General features: G+C 39.2%; 1 protein-coding gene across 3 annotated transcripts; it reads right to left on the bottom strand.

The window, feature by feature from the left end:
- Positions 1-3,016: 3,016 nt before the first annotated feature.
- On the bottom strand, positions 3,017-22,259 carry TMEM196 (transmembrane protein 196). 3 transcript variants are annotated; one of them, XM_009708900.1, is made up of 5 exons: positions 22,007-22,232; positions 10,114-10,170; positions 8,048-8,302; positions 6,086-6,159; positions 3,017-3,865 (listed from the first exon to the last, which is right to left on the bottom strand). In XM_009708900.1, the coding sequence occupies exons 1-5, from the start codon at positions 22,163-22,165 to the stop codon at positions 3,859-3,861; spliced, it is 552 nt and encodes a 183-aa protein (XP_009707202.1). In that variant the 5' UTR covers positions 22,166-22,232; the 3' UTR covers positions 3,017-3,858. The 3 variants fall into 3 exon arrangements, with proteins under 3 accessions (XP_009707202.1, XP_009707210.1, XP_009707218.1); XM_009708908.1 differs by lacking the exon at positions 6,086-6,159 and having other exon boundaries at positions 22,001-22,259; XM_009708916.1 differs by lacking the exon at positions 6,086-6,159 and having other exon boundaries at positions 22,019-22,165.

Below are 22,259 nucleotides of genomic sequence, written 5' to 3'. Positions count from 1 at the left end.
CTGGGTAGCCCTTGTGCAAGTTCTAAAAATATTCTTCAGAATCTGTCTCCAGATGCATGTACAACAGCTTTGTGGAACTTGTTGGAAGTTTATAGTGAAACTAAAGATATCACTTTGAAACAGGAAGGGAAAACTAGCTAGAATCATTTTAGGCAGAAAGATTATGCAGTAATATCTACAATGATATGGTAGTCTAATACCACTTTGCTTTTAGATATTTCTAAGCTTTTAACTCCTTAACCTGCCTGGGACAGGGATCTGAAAGAATTAAAAATGGTTTAAACCATTATACTCTCTTTTCTCTCTGTCTTCAAAATCACACTCTCAAGGAAAATTTTGGTATGACTATTTGTGGTTATGGCTTACTGCATATAAATTTCATATTGAATCTGATCTGCTCCACTGTCCTTCATACCTCTCCAGACCATCTGAAGGGAAATTCGCATGTCCTAATGCAACAAATATATATTGAAACTTGTGCAAAGATTTAAAATGTATTACATTCACTTTTCTGCACAGTTTGCAATAAGAACTGTTGATTGTTGTAAATTCAAAATGTGTGTGTTTCTCATAGGCTGAGGTTCTATGAAATGCCAAGCAGAGCTTAAAATATAGCATAAAATAATGAAACATACATTAAAGAGTTACCAGCTAAGTCCTATGCACAAAGTTCAATAAGTTACTCCATTCAGGAAGAGTGTTGCTTGACCTAGTAAATGGCAACGGAATATCTCTGAGAGAATCTGAGCCAGCATCTGCTTTTGGAACAGCATGAATCAGACACAACTGTGTCAAGGACAATACATGCTTCATTTTATTTAGATTGAAATGGATTTTGGTGCCCAGCCTTCAAGCTATTGATGTAGATATGTTGGCTGGTCACATTCTGAAAATTGAAAGTTTTGTTTTCATACAGTTGGTAAGTGGAATGAGTGTCCTTTCAAGTGTACCAGCAATGAAAACATACAGAAAATATTTTCATTACAGTTGGACTCTGTATGCAGTTATGGCACAAAACTTCATTAAATGAAGTGAAAAATTTCCCAGAATTCCCCTACCATATCCATATATTACGGTAATTTACTTTGAATTTAAACATTCTGATCCTCTTTGTACGTCTCAGGTAGGAGCAGTCTTCTTCGTCACGTTTGTTCCTAAGTTTTTTGAATTCCAGCTTTGCATATTCAAGGATTTTATTAATGCAGGGACTAGCCAATTTTTCTGCATTTTACAGGCTTGGCAGCAAAAGAAGAAAAAAAAAAAAAACGCAAAACAATTGATCTTTTGTTCTCTGTGGCCCAGATTTCTCTCTCCTTCCAGCACCCCATGAAAAGCAGCAGAAGTGGTGTGGTTGTATTTTGTAAATTACAGTAGGGATTCCAACATTGTGAGCTTGGAGGATGTATCCTCCTTTCCTTTCCAAAGCAGGAGAAAATGGCTGTTGCACTGGGCTACCGTGTTGGATATAGAAGAATCACCTATTGCCCTGCACCGTCCCATACTCCTACTACCATGCTGGGAAATGAAGTGTTTCTGATAGGTAAACAGGTGGTGTTCTAATCTGTTCTTTCGTGTCATTCCTGAGCAGATTCTGAACTGGAATTCCAAACCACTCTCTAGGATCTGAAGCTACAATTCCTAGTCCTGAGGTGTTGGAAGGTACCGCTGTACAAACCATGATTTTACAGTTGTCCTCCAGAGCTAGCAATGAACCTCAGCCAGGTATTTCTGAGGTGGATTTTTGAGTAATTTTTTATTTCACTCTTGCTTTTCTTTGATAAAGCCCTTTTACAGTCTTTGTACTCATGCAATGAGGAAAGGAATCTTATGGATCCACCTCCTCTGTTTCTATGTCCAGTGTGAATTTCTTCAGCCTGTATGAAACTCTGCAGCCCATTTAGACACTAGTCCTGCCTTGACAGGTTGTGTCCAGAGCTGCGTCAAAAGTACTCCCAGAAGGGGCACATACTGGGGACAGATACATGTCACATTTCCTGCTGCTGGGGAAGAGGAGCATCAAGCTTAAGAGGCAGTGTCACCTATGAAGGGCCCAGACAAGCTGGAATGTAGTAGAGGGGAGTCTAAAGGCTGGTAGGACCTGGGAACGGGACTTTCCATGAGTAGAGAGATGCCTTAACATCTAATTCTTTTGCTATGACAATATCTATATTCTTTATGAACTTGAACAGTCTCATTAGCAATTGCTAATGTACGTAATATGTATATCAGGGGCTTCCAGAATATTCAAAAGCCCTTTGAGACAGTATGTAAGTGAAGAGAAGCCTTTATAAGGTGGACCAGTTTTTGACTCACAAGCTTAGCCATCCAGCTAATTTACATGAAGTTTAAGTGAGAGACTTAAAGCACAGTGAAGATGTTTCCTACATTGTCATTAGATGGGAAACTCCCTTACAGACTTAGAAAATCATAAGATAATTGAATTAAAGATTATTTTATACCATATAGATTCACAAAACAATTTAATATAATTTCTGGAGGTTTTTATGACATGGCTTGAATAATAATAAGATTCTATTCACACCTGTCTGGGAGCATGGGTATAAATGACCAAATGTTGCCAGTTATCAATAATGCTCACATCTCAAATTCATGTTGAAGTTCTGGGCTTTACAGCACAGTCATAGACTCACTATGTAACATATAAGTGATTTTATATTAATATTATGCCATATATGCTCTGTTACAGATTACATCTTCCATTTTTCATGGCTATGTGAGCCAGTAGCGCCTACAATAAAGTTTGGGGTCAGTTAAAGCTACTGCCTTAATATACACATTGTTTTAACAGACCCCAGACTCTATTGAGGGTGTGCAGAATGCCAGTGTGTTCTGACTTTGACCATGCCTCAGTTCAGCCTTTGTTTTTTTCTTTTCTGAGCTTGCTTCACCCCTTTAGGAACTTTTCAATGTGTTGTGCAAAACTGCAAGCATGACAGTTCAGCTTTGCAAGATCTTTCTAACATGAAAAAAACCCCAAAGATCTCTCTAAAGTCTCTGGTTTAGATTTCATTTTATTTGTCATCTTTTATGAACAAATTACGAAATATACTTCATTCACAAATTCAAAATATTTACAGTTTCTTTACAACAAGGCATTGTTGAGGTTTTGATTTATGGCGTTCTTAGAGCATTCTGTCTTTCAGAACAAAGACATTGGTGTTGTTTTCAGCATACTGTTCATTTACACTCTGAATGTGAAATGGGAGCCTTTTGGAAGAGTAATTTGTACTCTCTTTTGATACGATCTACTGGGAAAACTGAGGCTGGTTGCATTTGCAATGTGGGAAGGGGAACTGTGCAGATGTGTTGCTGGTACCGTGCCACGTGATCTGAAGCCATCATATTACACCAGATGCTGCTAAGTGGGGAGGAGAAAAATATTCCCCTGAGCCATCCTTCCTCTACCCTCTTCTCTTCTCTTTAGGAATCCTGTGACCAGGCTTATGTGGTCCAGTTTAATTTTTTTTGTCTGGTTTTTGAGTCTTCATGAGAAGAATAGTCTTGAGAAGTCTGTTTCAAATACTATCACAATTCTGAAAAGTTATTCAGACAAAAAACCAAAAGAGAGTAGCCAGGAAGTGAATAAATATTGTATATCCGCAAAGTGTTTAGGAGACAAATTTTGAACATGTTTCTAGAAGGGAAACGCAACTGTGCTGTTCTGCAGTTGTGACATTTGAGTTATAAAAGCGAAGATAGTTCCATTTTCTCAATTTCTTGGAGTCTTTTTCCTGAAGAAAGTTCTAAACCCACTTCTTTCCATGGAACTTTTTAAAATCTCTTAATATACACTTCCATTATAAATCAGATGTGGGCCACCATTGCTTAGGTTGTCTGTCATTTCCTGGAACAAGAATAGAAAACACTGATTAAAATTACAATTATTTTATGGTGTTTGAAATTCAGTTATCTAAGGTTGTAATAAAAATTTAACAAACTCTGAATTTCAAACATTCAGAAAAACTTTATATTTTTTTATTTGCCTTGATAAATCTCACTGTAAAAAGAGAAATCACATTTCTTTCTACATATATTAAGTACATTTGAAAGCTCATAGGCTCATTGATGCTGATTGAGTTGGACATTACTCTCAGACCACATATACAGTATTGATGGCATCTGTGCAAGTTTTGTGACAGTGTCCTTTGGAAGTGCATCAACTCAAGCTTGTGTGGTAATCTACAAAGCAGCAAGATGGTAATTAAGTCTTTGTTTCCATTCAGACCTTTTTCTGTGCTGACATGCTACAAACAGATGCCATTCGATGCTAGCTGGGATGGACATTTGGGAAGTAGGTCTAGATCCAAACAGGATCTAAGGGTTTTGACTGCTTGCCTTGGGATGATACTAATTTTGGTTTTCCCTTAATATGCCAGACTACAGTTTTTAGCAGTTCAGCAATTGCTACTCAAGTGGCAGATGAGTCATCCTGGAGTAAGCTGACCTGATCATGAGTCAGAATCCTAAAGCACCTAAACTAAGATTTGTTTAGAGTTAGATTTTCTAATTCTCAAATGGCAATCCAAACAATACCTACTTAGCAGCTGTTTAAGCCTGGAGATGGCTACGTTAATTAAGCAGTTCCCTGACCTTCAAGGCTGCAAAAGCCCATAGAGTTTATGCTCAGAATTGCCTTAGTCTGATCAGTCCTAGGCCTGTTTCATACCAAATTGAATCTGGGTGCAGAAAAGAAGTGATCTGCTGCTTATGTCCAATGACAGATCCCAGATAACATTCAACTATGCCAAGAGGAATTTACACACATGAAAATGCAGTTTGGGCTATTCTTTTTAAAATTTGGGTAGATGAGGTGGAGGTGCCATTGTTTGTTTGTCCACCTTCTTGTGGAAGTGTCTGTGAAGAAAGTAAAGCAAGATTTATTGGGCTAAAGAGAGAGAGAGAAAAAGACAGAAGGAAAGAGCCTGACTCTATAGCATGGTGGCTGAGATTCTTGGAAAGAGAAGAAAATTCTGGGGCCTGGTCTTTACTCCTAGTCTGTCTCTTTCTCTCTCTTGTTTTAATCCACAATATTTGATTTAGAAATAGTGTGGGAGGCAGAGACCAAAACTCAATGGTTAACAAAGTGGAAGCACTGGTACCTCCTCTCTCGGCAACATTTTAAAGTAGATCACAAGACTTAATTGTTCCCTGCACAGTTTTTGAAAGAAAGGATGTCCTGTTCCTCCCTACAAAGTAAACTTAGGGCCATCAAACCAAGTAGCCTTGCCAATTAATACTCCTGAATCAAGCGTAAGGTTCGAGAGAATAAGGTGCGTAATCTTACCAAATTTTGAGCATTTCTACTACCCAGCTCTCCATTTGACAGGTGGTGGTGTTGGATATTTTTGTGTGGTGCCTTATTCTCCTCGTATACTGAAGGGGAACATGCATGCCTAACACTGAACTCTGGATCCCAGTTTGAGGGTTGCCTACTCTGAAACAAGGCACTACATTTTGCCTATTTGTAGGTGCCTAAATCCTTTGTTGGATCTACGCTGAAAATATCAGTCAGCTGGGAAAGGGGCCAAGAATACTAGAACCGTTTAATATTAACTATCAGTCAGCCACAGGTTCATAGTAATGATCTGTCAGAAGGCTACTCGTGAGTGAGTGTAAGTTTCGTTTTATCAGCTTTATCACTTGAATCCTCTACAGACATCAGCTATTAGAATATCATCATAATTTCAGAAAAGATTGAAAAACATTTATTTTCCCCAATATTTGTATTTTCAAAAATAAAAGTATTAATAAATTAAAAAATATTGCTGAATTCAAGAAATGAAGGAACACACAGATTAGAAGCAGAGTGAGTCAATAGTGGCAATATCCAAGAAGGAGCGTTTGATTGTCTATAACTAGGGTGAATATTTTAAATACTCAACTTACTTCCAGATTGCAGCATTCACCACGTAGAATTATGTCACTACCTGGAAGCACCATTCCTGACTCAGAGTGACATCACAGCATCAACCAACTTTGATTAGCTGAAACTATGACTTCCTCTTAGAGGTGGCCCTTCCTGAAGTGACATAACAACATGGTAGCTCCCTAGTGTTCAGCGTACCTTGGAGGTAACTCAGGTGTCGGGGGAACCACCGGGCAGCTGGGCAGGTCGGTTATTTCAATACCCCTCAATCTCTAATATAAATATAACAATTATACAATAAATATAGCACAAACAAATGCACATGCAGTACATGTCTATATTACTGTATATCAGTATAAATATACAAAATAGTCTTACATGTAAAACACTTTAAAGCTATTTTCTAAATCAGGGCCTGATTTAATGTAATGTTTTAAATAGCCCTCATTATTTTTTAGGGGCATGCCTTAGCCAATGTACTCAAACCTGCCAGCAGCAGGCAGCCCACACACAGGCTGTAGGTCTAAGAAGTCCCAGATCAGACCATCTACGCATGCATACTTGATTCTGCAATACACATGCAGGGAGTCCACCATTGGTGGGGTGCATCCTATGTTTGCTGAGCATGTGCAATAGGGTTGCTCTGCACATGCATTGTGGTCCTTCACCTGAGATAACTGGGCACCTGGCAGTCCTCACTGCTGTTTCTAAAAGCTCAGTAGGTCAACAGGCCAGGAAAGGAGGCAGTGAGCTACTGCTATACATGATCATCTTCAGCCCAAATTGAAAGGGCTGGCAGGTGTTTATACTTTGAAAGGTTTTTCTTCCCAGGCCATTTCTTTTTTCTTTCCCTCTCTCTTTTTCTCTCAAATGGGCTTCATCTTTGTCCTTGTTGAGGCAAGAGCCTCTTTGACAGGCAAGATCTAGCCTACCATCTGCAAGACCACAGTCATACTTGCCTACATAGCTCATCAGAATTCTGCTGCTTTTTAAAATGAGAGGGAGAAGTGTATCTCCTCTCTTGATTTTATCACCCTGCTTTATGTTACTGTTGTAACCTGTACTATTTAGGTTTTTTAAAAACATGTTTCAAACATCTAAGGTGAATTCAGTCTGTATTTCTACTTGGAGCTCATCTCAGTTAAGAAACCAATGAATAGTGACAAGTCAGTTTTACTTAATGGACAATTAACTGCTATATCATATTTTGTCAGGAAATGTGAAAACATTCTATAATCTAAGTGAATTCATCCTCACTCTACTGTTCAGAGGTCTCAGTAGATATACAGCCGGTTGAACTTAACTTAACTGTAATGCAGACTGCACGTGGAGGTTTCGATGGACAGCACACTTGACTTTTGTTCCCTTCTCTACTCATTTCTCAAATGAAAAGCATTGGATACAAAGTCCAAATGTAAAGCATAGGATGTCAGTGAACATTGTACTCCTCAAATATTGATCAGATCTGTAAATTCAAGGAGCTGATTTCAAGAATTTGGTTCAATTAACTCTTTTGGCCCTACGTGCTCAACTTCAGGAGCTTAAGTTTCAGCACCTAAATATAGACCTAGACATCTTGGAAAGCTTCCTTTTAACAAAGAAAGGCAGTAAATGCTCAGTGCTGCTACAAATCAGACCAGTTTCATTTAGGTGTCTAAATATGCCCTCAGGTGCTTAGGTTTAGTCATCTAGGTTTGTGAACTCTGGCTTTTGTGTTTAAATAACCTACTTTATAAGCTGAGTACTTGGGAGAGGAAAAAATTGATTAAATCCTGGAAGCATGCAATGATGTGGTTACAGAAAGCATTCTGTACTTTTGCACAGTACAATACATGATAATCCATATTAATAAGGCTTCCAATTATTTATGACGTGCTATATTTAGCAGCTAAGCCCTTGAATAGCTATACAATGGAATTATGTTGAAAATGGATGTACTTCATTGAAATGGATGCACTGCAAATATACAGTACCTAAAAATAGCTCCATATAATGCAACATAATAAAGCTTACACAGAATGGCAGCATTTCATTTCCCAGAAGATCTTTCTCATATAAAACTGAAAACTGCGTACACTTCTTGCCAGTTCTAAACATTAACACATACAGTAGTAGCATTTTAGGAGAAGCAGAACAAGTAAGGGAGGACACACAACTCACTTTTTCTGCCATTTCATGGGAGTGATGCAATGAATGTTCTCTTTCTGAGAACATTCGCCTTTGTTCATAGCTGGCTAGCCGACAAGTGAGCCATGAAGAAAGGGTGCAACCACCAATTCCAATGCATGCAAGAGACATGGAGGCAAGATGCAAAGAATAGAGAGCAGATGACTTCTTTGTCAGAGCACGAAGAAATTGAAAATTTAAGATTCCTCCGATTAGTCCACAGATGCAACAGGCAGAAAAAAGTATCATCTGTCAGGAAAGACAAGAAAGATTATGTCACAGTAACATTTTTCAGAGACAGATCCATTCATATGAAAAATGAGACTAACCATAATTCAATGCTTTGCTAGCATCATGGACTGCAAAACACCACACAGACACTCATTTTTAACTCCCTCAGCTCCCACAGAGCTCCAAGGGAATACAATACCTTCTGGTATACAAGAGTTAAGATTGATGTCACAGTAAGATAAAGTTGGGTAGAATGAGTTGGTCATGTTAAAAGCTAGTCAACGGAAGGACTACTAGGACACAAATCTTCTGATTTCCAGTGTTTTATTCAAAACAGCAACATGACAGAATATGTCATAATTTTGTACTGTGCAGTTTCTCATCACTCCTGAGGAGTGAATGCCTCATGTATTCGCAGTGAATCTCTCTTGCTTTGTGTGCCATCTGACTCTGCCTTCTGTTCAATTCTAATTTGTTCAGTCAGACAGCAGTTTGGAGGCTTTCTACAGCTTTTGTGCGGACTTTGAAAGTATTCAAGGTGAATGTGCTGGACAAAGAAGCAAGAGAAACAAAGAAATCTGTGATGCAGCTCTACAGAAGGTCAGTGTGGTGACTATGTGTTTGTTTGTTTGTTTTGAACTTGGTTAACATATTTCTGGGAATTTTAGAAGGATGTGAAACAGGCTGCAGTTAATGAGACATGTTTAAAGACCTCCTGTCACTTTAATCACAAAGATGCCACCGTGGTTCAGGATGTCCTTGAGCCACAAATGACTTGAGGGCAAAAGACACTGCTAAATTATTGTCTTATTCACTTCCCTTGATAGTGCTTGCCTGTCAGATGTTGCTCTAGATGGGCCTTTGATGTTACTCAATATGGCTTTGTATATGTACTTATCTACTGTGGTAGGAACAATTTATGGAGCCTTACAGACCACTTCTGTGCACAGCTGGGATGAGAATTTCATCAGGAATGTGGCATTCAGGCTGTATGCTGCAGTCCACGGGAAGTGACTATTCCATGAGACTACTAGAACAGACAGCTTTTAGAAACTGTTTGTGGCCCACATTTTAGAAATGAGACTGTTGTAACAGGATTTAGGATAACTCATTGATATTAAAAAATAATCTGAGAGATCTCTTGATTCCCTTCACACTTAAGCTAGTTTTATGTGACTCCTGTCTGTATATGGCAGAATAATCAAGCTGACAGAAAATTCAGCCATACGTTATCACTTACAATAAGATCATGTCTTTAACATAAAGTTGTGCTGTGACTTGTGTAGTAATAACACCATTTTGCTGCAGTCAGAAAAATGACTGTACTTCTGATCCTTAAAAGAGACAGAAAACATGCACCATCACTTTAAAACTGGCTTACACATGATTCTGATTGCAAAAAGAACTTATTAAAACCGTGAACAGGTACAATATCTCAAATCAAACTTGGTCAGCAGTCTTATTGAGGTGGCAGCCCAGTGTTGATTTTTGAATGAGAGAAGATACAATCCAGTGACATTATTGGGGAACTTTTTGTTGACTTGGCATAAATTTATGTCAAGAGGTTTTCCATGCAAGTTTATCCAGACAGGGATGAATAGGGATGTGTGGCTTAAATAGGCGTGACCTAAATAGGCCATTTCAGAACTGCCTTGTTTTGCTTGATTAACCCAAAGTTCTGATTGCTTTTTTGGACTGCTGACTTGCAATTTTTACTGACTTTTTTTATCAGAAACACTTGGACACAGAAAGCCCCCAGTAAGGAGTTCAAGTTAGCTAAGTATGCCTTTCAAATACTTATGTATTATATGTGCAGTGGAAAAACTTACAACAAGTCCAGATTTTTTTTTGGCGCACAATATTCCACATATGCCACAAAGCAGAAACTGCAAAGAAAGAAAACCCACAATTATTTCATCATTTAAGGTCTCAAGTTTAAGTCCTGCTGTGTTGCTGTAGCGGTGACCACAACAGTAGGTTAGGCAACAGTTACAGCTGTCAGCATTTTTATCACAAACCGTATGTTTCAGGAAGTTATAACTCAATCATAAACACACTTATCTGAGAAGAAGAAACTGGAATGAGAAATCAGACTGAGGGTGTTTACCCATAAAAAAAGAAAAAAAAATCCAACTTTTAAGCTGCTTGGGTAAACAAAACATATTAAAAAAACCCAATGTTGCAAGCAAAAGATTCCTTTTTACTCTTTTTTTTTTTTTTCTTCAGAAAAGTTTAGCAAGGTAGTAGTCAGTGATCCAAATCATCTACTTTCAAGCATAGCTGAGGTACTTAATGCCCTGACCCCACCGTCTGAACCACTGTGGGATCATACATGGATTGGTGTCCTCAAGACAGTGGAACTCTGGGCAAGAATGCAATTCAGTCACCTCTGTGGGTGCACGTGTAAATATGAGTACATCTGTTGGTGTGGCTACACCGAGAACACAGAAAAACCTGTTTCAGGTTGTAGATAGCCCACTTTGCAAGAGATAGCATGAAGGTATCCATACTTTTTTCATGTAGTTCCCTTTCACAAACTGATCTGCTAATTGTCGCATCAAGCATTAGGCAGAAACTAATTAACAAAACCAGAAACACCCCCTACCAGCTGATATGAATAGATGTTAATGCTTTTTAGTGACCTGTGTCAAAGACTGGTGACGTTCTCTAATGTGTCTTTTTCCTCCTACAAAGAAGTTTAATGAGGGAAACAGCGAATAGTTCCTGAGGGAGCAGTCGTGGTAGGAACTACAGTAGTTGCATGAAAGCAATAAGGCCTTATCCAGGTGTTTGTAATACTGTCAAAAGATTTCTTCCATCCCTCATAAACTCCTTTATTAAGAAATCTATGCTACTTACTTTCAGTGAAGCTAACCCTACACCCCTTCTGGGAAGGAATTTTTTAGTTTTAAAACGGCATTTTTCCACATCCTTTTTGCACTGAGATGGTATTTCTAGCAAAAGGCTCTGCTTGACCTTGATTTAGGATTAAATCACAAAACAGACCTGGCCATTATATAAGAAATGAAGAAAAAATTAAGCAGTCACTATACAGCATTCAGGGTCCATGTAATATATTGCATGTACATCTCATTTACCCTCCAAAATTTTGCAACTTCAGTATCTCAATTGAGGAGGTGCTTTAATACATAGTTTATCTCCTTCCAGCTAAAGTAGTTCATGAATATAGCTAAGCATAAGCCTTGAGATGTATTTATATTCTGAGTTAGCCTCATTGAATCAGTTCCTCACAATTAATAGGGTTAAATTTTGTATATTATTTACCTCTACACTAAGCATGGGATGTGGACTTAATACCAATCTGATTATGGAGAGGGCTGGGTCATGTAGACCATGGTGCTGAATGGCTCAGGATATACCAAGACATACAACTGGTAATTGCTACTAGAGCTCACCCATTGGAATAACAATCAAAAAAACAATGGGTAGGACTCCCTCTGTCCCTTTCCCACAGGCAGAGGAGATTCTGGCTTAGAACTATCACAAGTACCTTGTAAGTTTTCACTCAGGTTTTCTGTGAAGTTTTGGCATTTCACTCACAGTCCTGTCATTGCAGATTGCCTTCAACTGAAAGCATGCTTCAGATTTTCACATGTAGTGGTTGGTTTGTATTTAGCAACATTAATGTAGCAACCTCAAAAAGGAGATGCTGAAGACATCACTGTAGTTAAGTTGTATTCAGTCAGACTTGATAAAGTGGATTAATAATATAATTTCTGTCTGTAGTGATTGAATAAGATGGAAGGGAAAATTTTGTAGAAGGAAAAATTTATGAGTTCTGGAAAGCTTAGAGAAAGGATCTGGAAGACACTATAAAAGACAGTTTCAACTTGTAACAAGTGTATGTTAATCAGTTTTAAAAGCTGGGGCTTCATAATTTACCTTCAAAGCTGAAAGGTCACCCATTTTTTCAAGAATGCTCTAATTATGCTTCTATTAGAGTCAATGGACTTTTTAACCATTGATTTCAATTGAAGAAGACTTTCTATTTCCATTGTACAGTCTTTGCTAGCCAGAAGGGAATGCAATGAACAAGTTATATTAGCCTTGCATGTGATCAAAGGAGCAACAAGCAAACCACAGATTCACTCAGCATTAGAACCCACCAGTTTGGGCAGTTCTGCTGTTCTTTACTGTTTTTCAAGGACAGGACACACACCCTTCCAAAACACCTTTGTCTGGTGCCATATACATTTATATTACCCAAGCTGTTTCCCAGTTGAAATCCAAAGAATAGGGAATAAGCTAATCTGCAAGCCCTAAGGTGCTGGCTACTCAAAAACAAGGGGTGGCTGCTCTATTCCATAGTTGTTAAAGTATCTGAGGGACTACCTGGAGTAAAGACCTGGATGCAGGAGTTGAATGTACATTAAGTAAGTTTGCTGATGACACTAAACTATGAGGAGCTCTGGACTCCCTCAAGGGTAGAGAGGCTTACAGAGAGATCTGGATAGACTAGAGAGCAGAGCAATCACCAACCATATGAAATTTAACAAAAGCAAGTGCTAGATTCTGCACCTAGGATGGGGTAATCCTGGTTATACATAAATATTGAGGGACAAGAGGCTGGAGAGCAGCCCAGCTGAAAGAGGTCTGGGGTTTGTGTTGACGGCAAGTTGAATATGAGTCAACAGTGTGCCCTGGCAGCCAGAAGGACCAACTGTGTCCTGGGGTGCATCAAACACAGCATCCCTGGCTGCTCAAGGGAGGTGACTGTCCCACTCTGCACTGCACTGGTGCAGCCCCACCTCGAGCACTGTGTGCAGTTTTGGGCACCTCAGTATCAGAAGGACATCAAACCATTAGAGTGTGTCCAGAGGAGGGCAACTAAGATGATTAAAGGCCTCAAGGGCAAGACTTACAAGGAGTGGCTGAGGGCACTGAGTTTTTTCAGCCTGGAAAAGAGAAGGCTGAGGAGTGACCTCATTGCAGCCTACAACTGCATCACGGGGGGCAGCAGAGGGGGAGGTGCTGATCTCCTGTCTCTGGTGACCAGCGACAGGACACATGGAAATGGAATGAAGCTGCATCAGGGGAAGTTCAGGCTGGACATTAGGAAAAGTTTTTTCACTGAGAGGGTGGTCAGTCACGGGAACAGGGTCCTCAGGGAAGTGGTCACAGCACCAAGCCCATCAGAGTTCAAGGAACATCTGGATGATGGTTTTAAATGTGGACATTAGGAAAAGTTTTTTCACTGAGAGGGTGGTCAGTCACGGGAACAGGGTCCTCAGGGAAGTGGTCACAGCACCAAGCCCATCAGAGTTCAAGGAACATCTGGATGATGGTTTTAAATGTCATATAGTTTAGTTTTAGGTAGTCCTGCAAGTAGCAGTGAGTTGGACTCGATGATCCTTATGGGTCCTTTCCAACTTGAGATATTCTATGATTCTATGATATTATATTGTGTGTCAGGGTCTGTATGTATACTCTGTATGTATTTTCTTTCTCTGTATATCTACAATATTTATACATATAAACAAGGAATAAGTTGTCCTGTAATTAAAGAACTCAACAGAGAACCATCTGACATTATTCTATTCTATTCTATTCTATTCTATTCTATTCTATTCTATTCTATTCTATTCTTCTGTTCTATTCTAACTCAGAGGAGTTGGGTATTCCTGGTTCTTCCATGTTCTTTTGTGTGAGCTTGAGAAGGTCATGCCAAAGTTTTATAATCCGTATGACTATGAGACAAGCAAGTTGTAAAACTGAATGCACTAGTGTGTCTGAACATCTTAAAAACCTTGGAAGAAAAGCACTTGGGCAGTAGCAGAGGATTACTATTCTTTGGGGTTTTTTTTAGATGACAGTGTGCTACATTCACAGAGAAAAGGCTTGCCCAAAAAACAGTATGGTTATTTATTTATGACAGCAGGCATTTTGGTATTAAAACCAATGGATGAATTTGAACTACAGTGTCAGGCAATTAAACCTCATGCAGAGTTTTGAAAATGATGAGCCAAGTTTACCACTCTCTTCTGCAGCTGCAAAGGGTTCTGATTCACTAGAAGCAGTGGAAACCTGGTTTACAGAGAGAATATTAGCAATACCCAGGGCTCAGGAACACTGCTCCTGCAGAGTTGCCTTAGCCAGGCTTCTCAATGTGGAGACCTCTGGAAAGGTTAGGAAATCAGTGGGACATTTGTGATTGACTCTGATCATTGCTTTTTGATAGAATAGCTAGGGACTTAGGAATTTTTTTGTTGGTGCTATAGTAATTTCCTGTAAAATTTTTGATGTCTTGGTGTTGTGATCAGCAGTAGTGAAAAGTAGATGGGAGAAACTACACTAGCTCTTTGTACCAGAAAAATGGTGTGAGTACAAATCAGACTCAAAAAGAATTTCCTATGTTTGTTCCTTTTTGTCTTTTAATTTTGAACTCTTCTATTTTATAATACTGCCAACTGGAATACAGCCACCAGAGGCTCTGTTGTCTTGCCACTCTCTCTCTGGTCTTGGCTCTTCTGAAAGATTTCATCTTCAGGTCAACATGTCATGCCAGTTAAACTTGACTTGTAATTGTTGAGCTACTCTGGACTACGGTTTAGCCATAGCTAACTAATACTGTCATGGTGAGGACTTGCTTCTCTCTACTTGATCATTGATTATCCTCAGTCAATTTTTACCAACCTCTTGGACTCTTTATAGTTACATTTTCTAACCATGTAAAACCTGAAGGCAAACACACTTACACTGAAAATACAGTAAATCAGGAGCGGAAAAGAAATATATCACTGAAAATTCCTTATAAAGAATGATCAATTGTTACAATGTTCACAACTCATGCTCAAAATAAGGCTAAAACATTTGATGAAGGATAAGCTAAATTAATAAGGTCTCCAAAATGCCCTGGGAGCCAGAAAGGGACCTTCAGCTGGGACTTGTTGAAACAGATGATTCACTGTTGGAATTTCATTTTAATTACTATTAATCAGAAAAATCATGAAAGGCTAAAAGATCCAAAATCTCACTTAAAAACCGACATAGGTCACTATTTGCAACCAATTCCTGTTGCTTCTGGGGTTACTTTTCATTGCAGACTTATTCATACCTCCCGTGATACATGATGTTTTGTGTCAAGACTATCGGAGGAGGCAGGAATTGAATGTATCATCCAATAATAGATAGGGGCAGAACCACTCTTGGGTGATGGGTAAAAAATCCAAAGATACTGCAAAGCACAAAAGCTACTTGGAGAGACAGTGAGCCATGAACGCTTCAGCCTCCCTTTCAGTGATTTCCTGGGGACCTAGCAGAGTCAGAGTCCCTCTGATAGCACCAGTGTGATTGCAAGGTGATGCGATAGTGTCTGTTTGTCTGTGGAGTCTTTACCATTCATACTGCAGCTATGCCTGCTTATGTTCAATACGCATATTTGAAAATCTCCCTGTTGAACTTTGGAATAAAGAACCAAAGACCTCCCAGAAAAGGAGAATGTTTATTTTGAGCCTGCTTTAATTTACTTTATATTAAATATGGGTTTGAAACAAAACCTCACATCCAAACACCCAGAAGTTTCAGTAAGGAGGCTGAAATCTCAATTTAGATTCAAGTTCTGTGGTTTGGATCCATCCCTATTTCATATTTTCTGGAACAAAAGACTTGGCCTCTTTCACTTTCTCCTGGAAAAAGGGAACTTTCTTACTGGCAGTATGAAAAAAAGATTCAGTTTTAGTTATATCTGCAGAGAGCCAAAGATTTGTTGGTTTTCATCATGCGGAAGAAACTGAACTATTTTTATTTTATGTATTGAAGCTAAGAAACCTTTCTTTCTTCTACTTTGAGGAGGCAAAAGCAATGGTGAGTGTAATTCCCTTCAGAAAATGAAAACTGTTTATGGAAAATCTTTCTGGAAGGAGGCTGAAAAAAATAGTAGAGAAAACCTGTTGAATATAAGGACTTCTTGATCTCTAGTTGTTGTTCATGACAAAGAAGCAGCCCAAGCTACATACATTCTGTGGAAAGCCCTCCAGCGTTCTGGGTCATCATATGTATCTGATGAAATAGAGGAAGGGAAATTATTCCCAATTTGAATATAACACAGTGAAAATGCAAGCATATCATACCTATTCAAATAATCCTCTACTTCGAAGAATAAACCATCAAGACAGAATCAACAGCTTCACTTCTATCTACTTTTGTCAGGTGGTAAACCAGAAAATCGGTGTTTTACACGGAAACTGTATAAACGTATGACTGCCATGAGAATACCCAGGGATTTGAAATCAGTAATGTCTAGAAAGAACCATTTTATCTAATAATCTGGTTGCTTCAACTCCATCCAAATGAGAAAAAAGCCAAAGTCCGTAATGGATGAACTGAGCAGGGAAGGTATCTCTAATTGTAACTCTTCCTCAAAGCAGTGTTTCAGAACAAGGATTAAGTTTTCTTAATGCAGGCATAAAAGGCACAGAATCCACTCCTGAAAACAAAGGCATCAAACTAGAGAAAAATGACAATGGCCAAAAGAGTGAGCCTAGGTAGTGGGTTTGCCTGTTGCCTCCATAGAGAAAAACAATAATATTTGCAAAACAGGGATGGAAACTTTTAATGATGTTATTGTCCCTTGCATGGGGTTGTGGGGATGGGAATGTCTTACTGGCTGCAAGCCATCCAGACCCTGACCCAGAAGCGACAGCATTACCACAACTCAACGCTGTGTCCCACCAAATCTGTCATGGTGAGAGGGGGGGCTCTGCTATTTGAAGTGAGACACAGTGTTAAAACATGTCTAATCTGAGCTAATACCTTGTCCTGGCAATGTGCTGTTTGGTCTTATCAACTCAGGTGGTGCTGCAATTCCCACTGATTCAAGCCATATTCAAGCAGTTTAAATTCCTTCCCAGTCCCTGTGATTAGTGTTTCCACTCATCTGGTTCTAGGCCTGCAGAGATGCTTTAAAAATGGGAGAAGATTTTTAGAAACGTTCAAGGAAATGTAGAAGTGGGTCCCAGAACCTGAAAGTCTATCTGCCATCAGTGATTCAAAAAATCTCTGATCATCTGGAAAAACATGCAAATTCTCAGCACAAAATAATAGTATTTATTTACTAGTTTAGGGTCTATCAGAATAGCAAATAGTAAATAATGCTTTTTATTGGTTTTGTATCAAATATTTAGTTTAGAGTATCACTGCTTTCATCTCAGAAAGTAATAAAGATTATTCCCTGCAGGTGAACTAAAGTCTTATTTCAGCAAAATATTTAAGCATATGCTTAAGTCACTCTATATTCAACAGATCCTCTTAAATATGACTCAGGAACTACAAGTCCCCTTGGATAGACCATCTTCCAGATTGGTTTATGCTTCTGGAGTGTCTGAATGGTAAAGAAGACCTGCTGAAAGACTTCTCAGCTGGAGTGAATTGTCCTGGTTCCATGCAAGGCAAAAAGCTCCCATGCTTGGTACATCCTCCCTGATCTATAAGTACAGAACTCTCTCCAGCTTCCACTGAGCTCACTGACAGTACTGAATTCATTTCATCAGGAGCAGGAGCCAGCCAGAAATATGGTCAGTTTGATGAAAATGCAATACACATGTTAAAATAAAGTAGGATCACATCTGCATTTTGTCTGCATGCTAAACAATAATGTGAATTTTTTAGTGTTCTTTTGAAAAAAAAATATTGTATGATGGTTCTTTCCAAAGGAAACTTGGCAGCAGTAAAAACTACATGCAAAGTTTAATGTTTTAAAATTTTAGGCCACCAACATTGATTTAACAGTCTAAAATGATGTTCTTGCTCTGGGAGAGTTGAATACTGACTGACCCTTTTTCTTTTCCTTCAAATCTTGGATTAAAAAAAGTCATTGAAATCAAATATTTCAAGTGCCAACTTGGAGCAAATTTCTGTAGCCAAACTATAAATGCAGATTTTTAATGGGCAGGCAGACTTCCACTGTACTAAAATCACAAATCGTGGAAACAATAACTCTGCCCCTACAGACAGACAGACCAACTGACAAACATCCAAAGAATGCATATCTCTCAAATACAGTTAGATACTTGTCTTTATAAGGAAAGAAACTGTTACTCTTGAAGGGCATAGCCATAAGTGAATGATCAGGTCTGTCTCTTGCATATGAAGATAGATGGCTTATTTGACTAAAGATGTGGCTTTTGTCTCTCATTCTCTCCCTTTTTCTGTGAGACAATCTCATTTATAGCAAGAGTTTATTCACCACTGCAGACTAAATCAGAATAAATGAGAATTAGAGTCATATACATATCTCTGTGTGTGAATATATAGTCACTACTCATAGTAATAGTGATGCAACCATTATGTTCTAAATACAGACAGGAAAGTATGTGACCATTTGAAAAATATCTGTGAATACTTTAGTTGGAATTATTATCTTCTGATTTTTTCTTGTTTGTGCAAAAGCCTATGCTATGGATGCTGTCACTCTTGCTATGTTAGTATTAGTGGTTCAGCATGCTCATTGATTGGATCATTTCTATAGTATGTCATATAACTGAACTGGAATGGTGGATTTCAGAAATATATCTCAGTTTCTGGAAAAAAGAAATCTGGGAGACACTGGGTACAGCCTGTGGAGCAGATTATACCAATACAATCATAATAAACAGAAAGAAAATCCAGAAATCAACAACATATTCACCTTAGGTTATAAGGGACTGTATTTTTTTTCTTTTTCTTTTCTTTTTTTTTCCAAATTTAGCAGCTGTGGCCTATTTTAAAAAGAACAGATTGGATATGATGTAAAATAAATTGGATAGTTGTCTCCACATGCTCCAGATAATTTGAGAAGCCAGTCACACCTTCAGTTGTTTTCTTCTGGGTACTTTTAAAACAACTCTTAGTATCTTAATTCAGCTCTACTCCAATGAGAACAACAAATTTAGAAACTGTTTTCCCATTTCCATGCATTTTTGATGTAGACATTGTCTAGGCTTTCCATTTCTTCATTCTTGTCTACTCCACTTTCCCTGGCTTGCTTATACATAATGCAGGGCATGCAATGATCAGAGCACTTCAGCCCATGCGTAACTTCCCTTGTATCTCTATTCCTAAGGGTGGGATTCACATGCTTAAAGTTAAGTACGTTAGTAAATTATCTGGCTGAATGAAGACAGTGAACAATAAAAACAACTCTTTTAAGAAGAAAGCTAATGTGCACCAAATACAAAGCATTACAGGGAGGCAAGTATAGGAGATAGAATGTGCAGGATTTTAAGACGCCCAGATTTTAGGAATTGAGGTTGAGGTTTCCATGGTGATGCTATCTTCATCTACTTCCTTATGAACTTGGGCCTCTGCTGAGTTCCACCCACATAAAAGGGTAGAACAGGGTCAAAAGTTTTCAGTATATTTCCAGGTAAATTGCAACAGGAGACATGAGACTGTTCCACTTAACTCCAGTGTTTTGCGTCCTAACACGTCAAAGTATTAGTTTTTCCTTTAACGTCTCTTTCTTTTCTTTAATGTTCATTTCTCAAAGGAAAACCTTGATTCAAGAGTGTGAACTGGAAAAAAATAACATATTTTATGCAAAGCATGTTCTTTAATACAGGCAACATGAGCTCAGTGTAAGATCCCATGAGCAGAGAGGCCGCTTATGCCATTTCTGCAGCAGGACGATTCTGAGGATTGTGCAAACCAACCTTTCTCCTGTTGTTCTAATTTGGACCTAGTTACTCATGGCCCTAAGCATCCCTGGAGAACGGTAAACGCCTGGCCTCTTTCTTGTTCTGTCTCACCTGCTAGTCCTCTAGTCAGAAGAATGCAACCTAACAGACAATTTGAACTGCTGGAGTGGTACAAAGAGGATGCCATAACGGTCACGATTTAGACCAAAGATCTTCAGTTCAAGACAAAGTAAGAAAGCATTTATCACCATGTCACCCAACTCTGGATACCGCTGTGATTTCTCATTTCCTCTACTACATGAAGCGTAAGCTGCTTGCTTCCACTTTACGGTTTCTTTGTGGCCTCTCTCTGCCTACCCAGCCTGCAGTTGTTTGCTGAGGTCCTAGCAGTTGACGCCTGCCTCTGCTGGTTCTGGTTGTGGGCATCCTTCACCCACTTGTTACATTTTCAGACAAGTCCCTTTGGGTTCCCTTCCATACCTCTGCACTCACAGATGGGGAGAATTTCCTATAAACATCTGCAAAATCACTTCATTGTCCTCTGTCTTATTCCTATCTAAAACTCTACCTACAAACAGCTTGAAATCAGCCAGACTGGTGGTGTGTTAATGCAACCACCTGTTATACCAATCAATTTTGATTTGTTGTTCCTTTATACTCCCTTGCATCCTACATCTGCCTCTCGCTTTGATTGTAAGGTCCTTGGAGCCAACATTTAATGTAATAAGATCTTAATCTATGGCTAGTACAAACTCGGGGGTAGCAGAAACCATAAAAATGAATGAGGCAGTTGTGCAGGAAATATGCATCGTCATGAAATGGTATCAGCTGTGACAGCATTGTCACAAAATGCAATCACTGCATAAAATACTGATCTCACTGACTGGTCAAAACTCTTTGACTTCAGTGAAACCCAGGATATTGCCCCCTGTCATTAAACCTTCAGATAGATGCATGTTTTTGAGTAATCTTTTTTCTTCATCAGCAATGATCAGAAACCTCCCTCTTTGAAGTGATTTTGATAATATCATTACCTGTTGGCCACTGTCTTATCTTATCTGGTCTTCATTATCATTTCTCACCTACCTGTTCTGCAGTGCAGAATTATGTGTGTGTTTATATATTGCCTAAAATATTTATCACTGTTGTCAATAATTAATAATTATTGACAGTGAGAATATTACATGAAGCACTTTGTCAGAATGAATCTATAAATTACAGGAGGTTACGCTGATGAGTAACCAAGAGTGTTTTGCACTTACCATCTTATCTCAAGCAAAGCAAACAATCCCTTTAGAAATACTGCTGTACAATCCAAGCTGGCCAAAACCAGCTTTGGAGTTCAAAAATGCCCACTCATGTTTAGGCTGAATATTCAATATATCCTACTCTTTGTTTCATAAATAACCATTTGGAGGAAAATTCTTCCTAGAAACATGCGTATCTCAAACTGAAAAAAATAAGAAAGGTTTTTAAGAAGTGATAAGAACATGCTGCTTCTATTAACCCATTATTGGTGTTTGATTTTTTTGTTCATTTTACGAGAAGCTAAGGGTGCTCAGACCATGAGAGCATATCTTTCCTTTTCCTTCCCATTTCCTCTTTCTCTTTTTTCCTACAAAAGCTCAGAACTCAGCTGACATACCTGTGACATTATTTTAAAACTTCTTTTGACAGTCTTGTCATAAGGGACAGGGCTGTTCTTTTTTAACAGCAAAACTCACAGTCAATTTAAACATTGTAAGCTATGGCCCCTGTTCCACTCAAGGCATCGGGCTTTCTCAGGTGTGAGAATGGGTTCACAGAAAGTTCAATTGTTCACAGCAAAATTGAAAAATGAGAAGGAGCGAGAAAGAAGGGGTGTGTCCCCCCCAACACACAGATACATCGCTTCCCCCATGCCTCCCCCCCTCGCCCCACGAGTATGCAGACCGTACCCCATGCACATCGGAAATGGACCCGGCGAGGCTCTCGGCGCGGCATGCACACGCGGAAGGGAAGGAAAGGGAAGGGAGGGGGATGCCTTCGCACGGTCTGATCATCACCATAAAGAGTTAAAGAGAGAGTGAAATGGCTAACGTACACACACCCCGCTCCATACCGGAGAAGAGTCTCCCAGTTGAGGTTTATGCTCTGTGAGGACCAGGCTGAAACTGACCGCCCCCACGGCCACGCTGGACACCCCTAACCCTATCTCCAACACGGAGAGCACCAGGAGGCTCCCGATGATCTGGCTGCTGGTGCACATCCTCCCTCGGTCATCCTTCCTTCCCGATCAGCCGGGGAAACCGCGCATCCTCCTTCTCCTCCGGCGCGGCCCTAAGTCGCCCCCAAACTTTTCT

This window comes from Cariama cristata, unplaced genomic scaffold (genome assembly GCF_000690535.1).
Source record: "Cariama cristata isolate BGI_N322 unplaced genomic scaffold, ASM69053v1 scaffold16350, whole genome shotgun sequence".
Lineage (NCBI taxonomy): Eukaryota > Metazoa > Chordata > Aves > Cariamiformes > Cariamidae > Cariama > Cariama cristata.
This window is presented reverse-complemented; position numbering and strand designations above follow the sequence as displayed.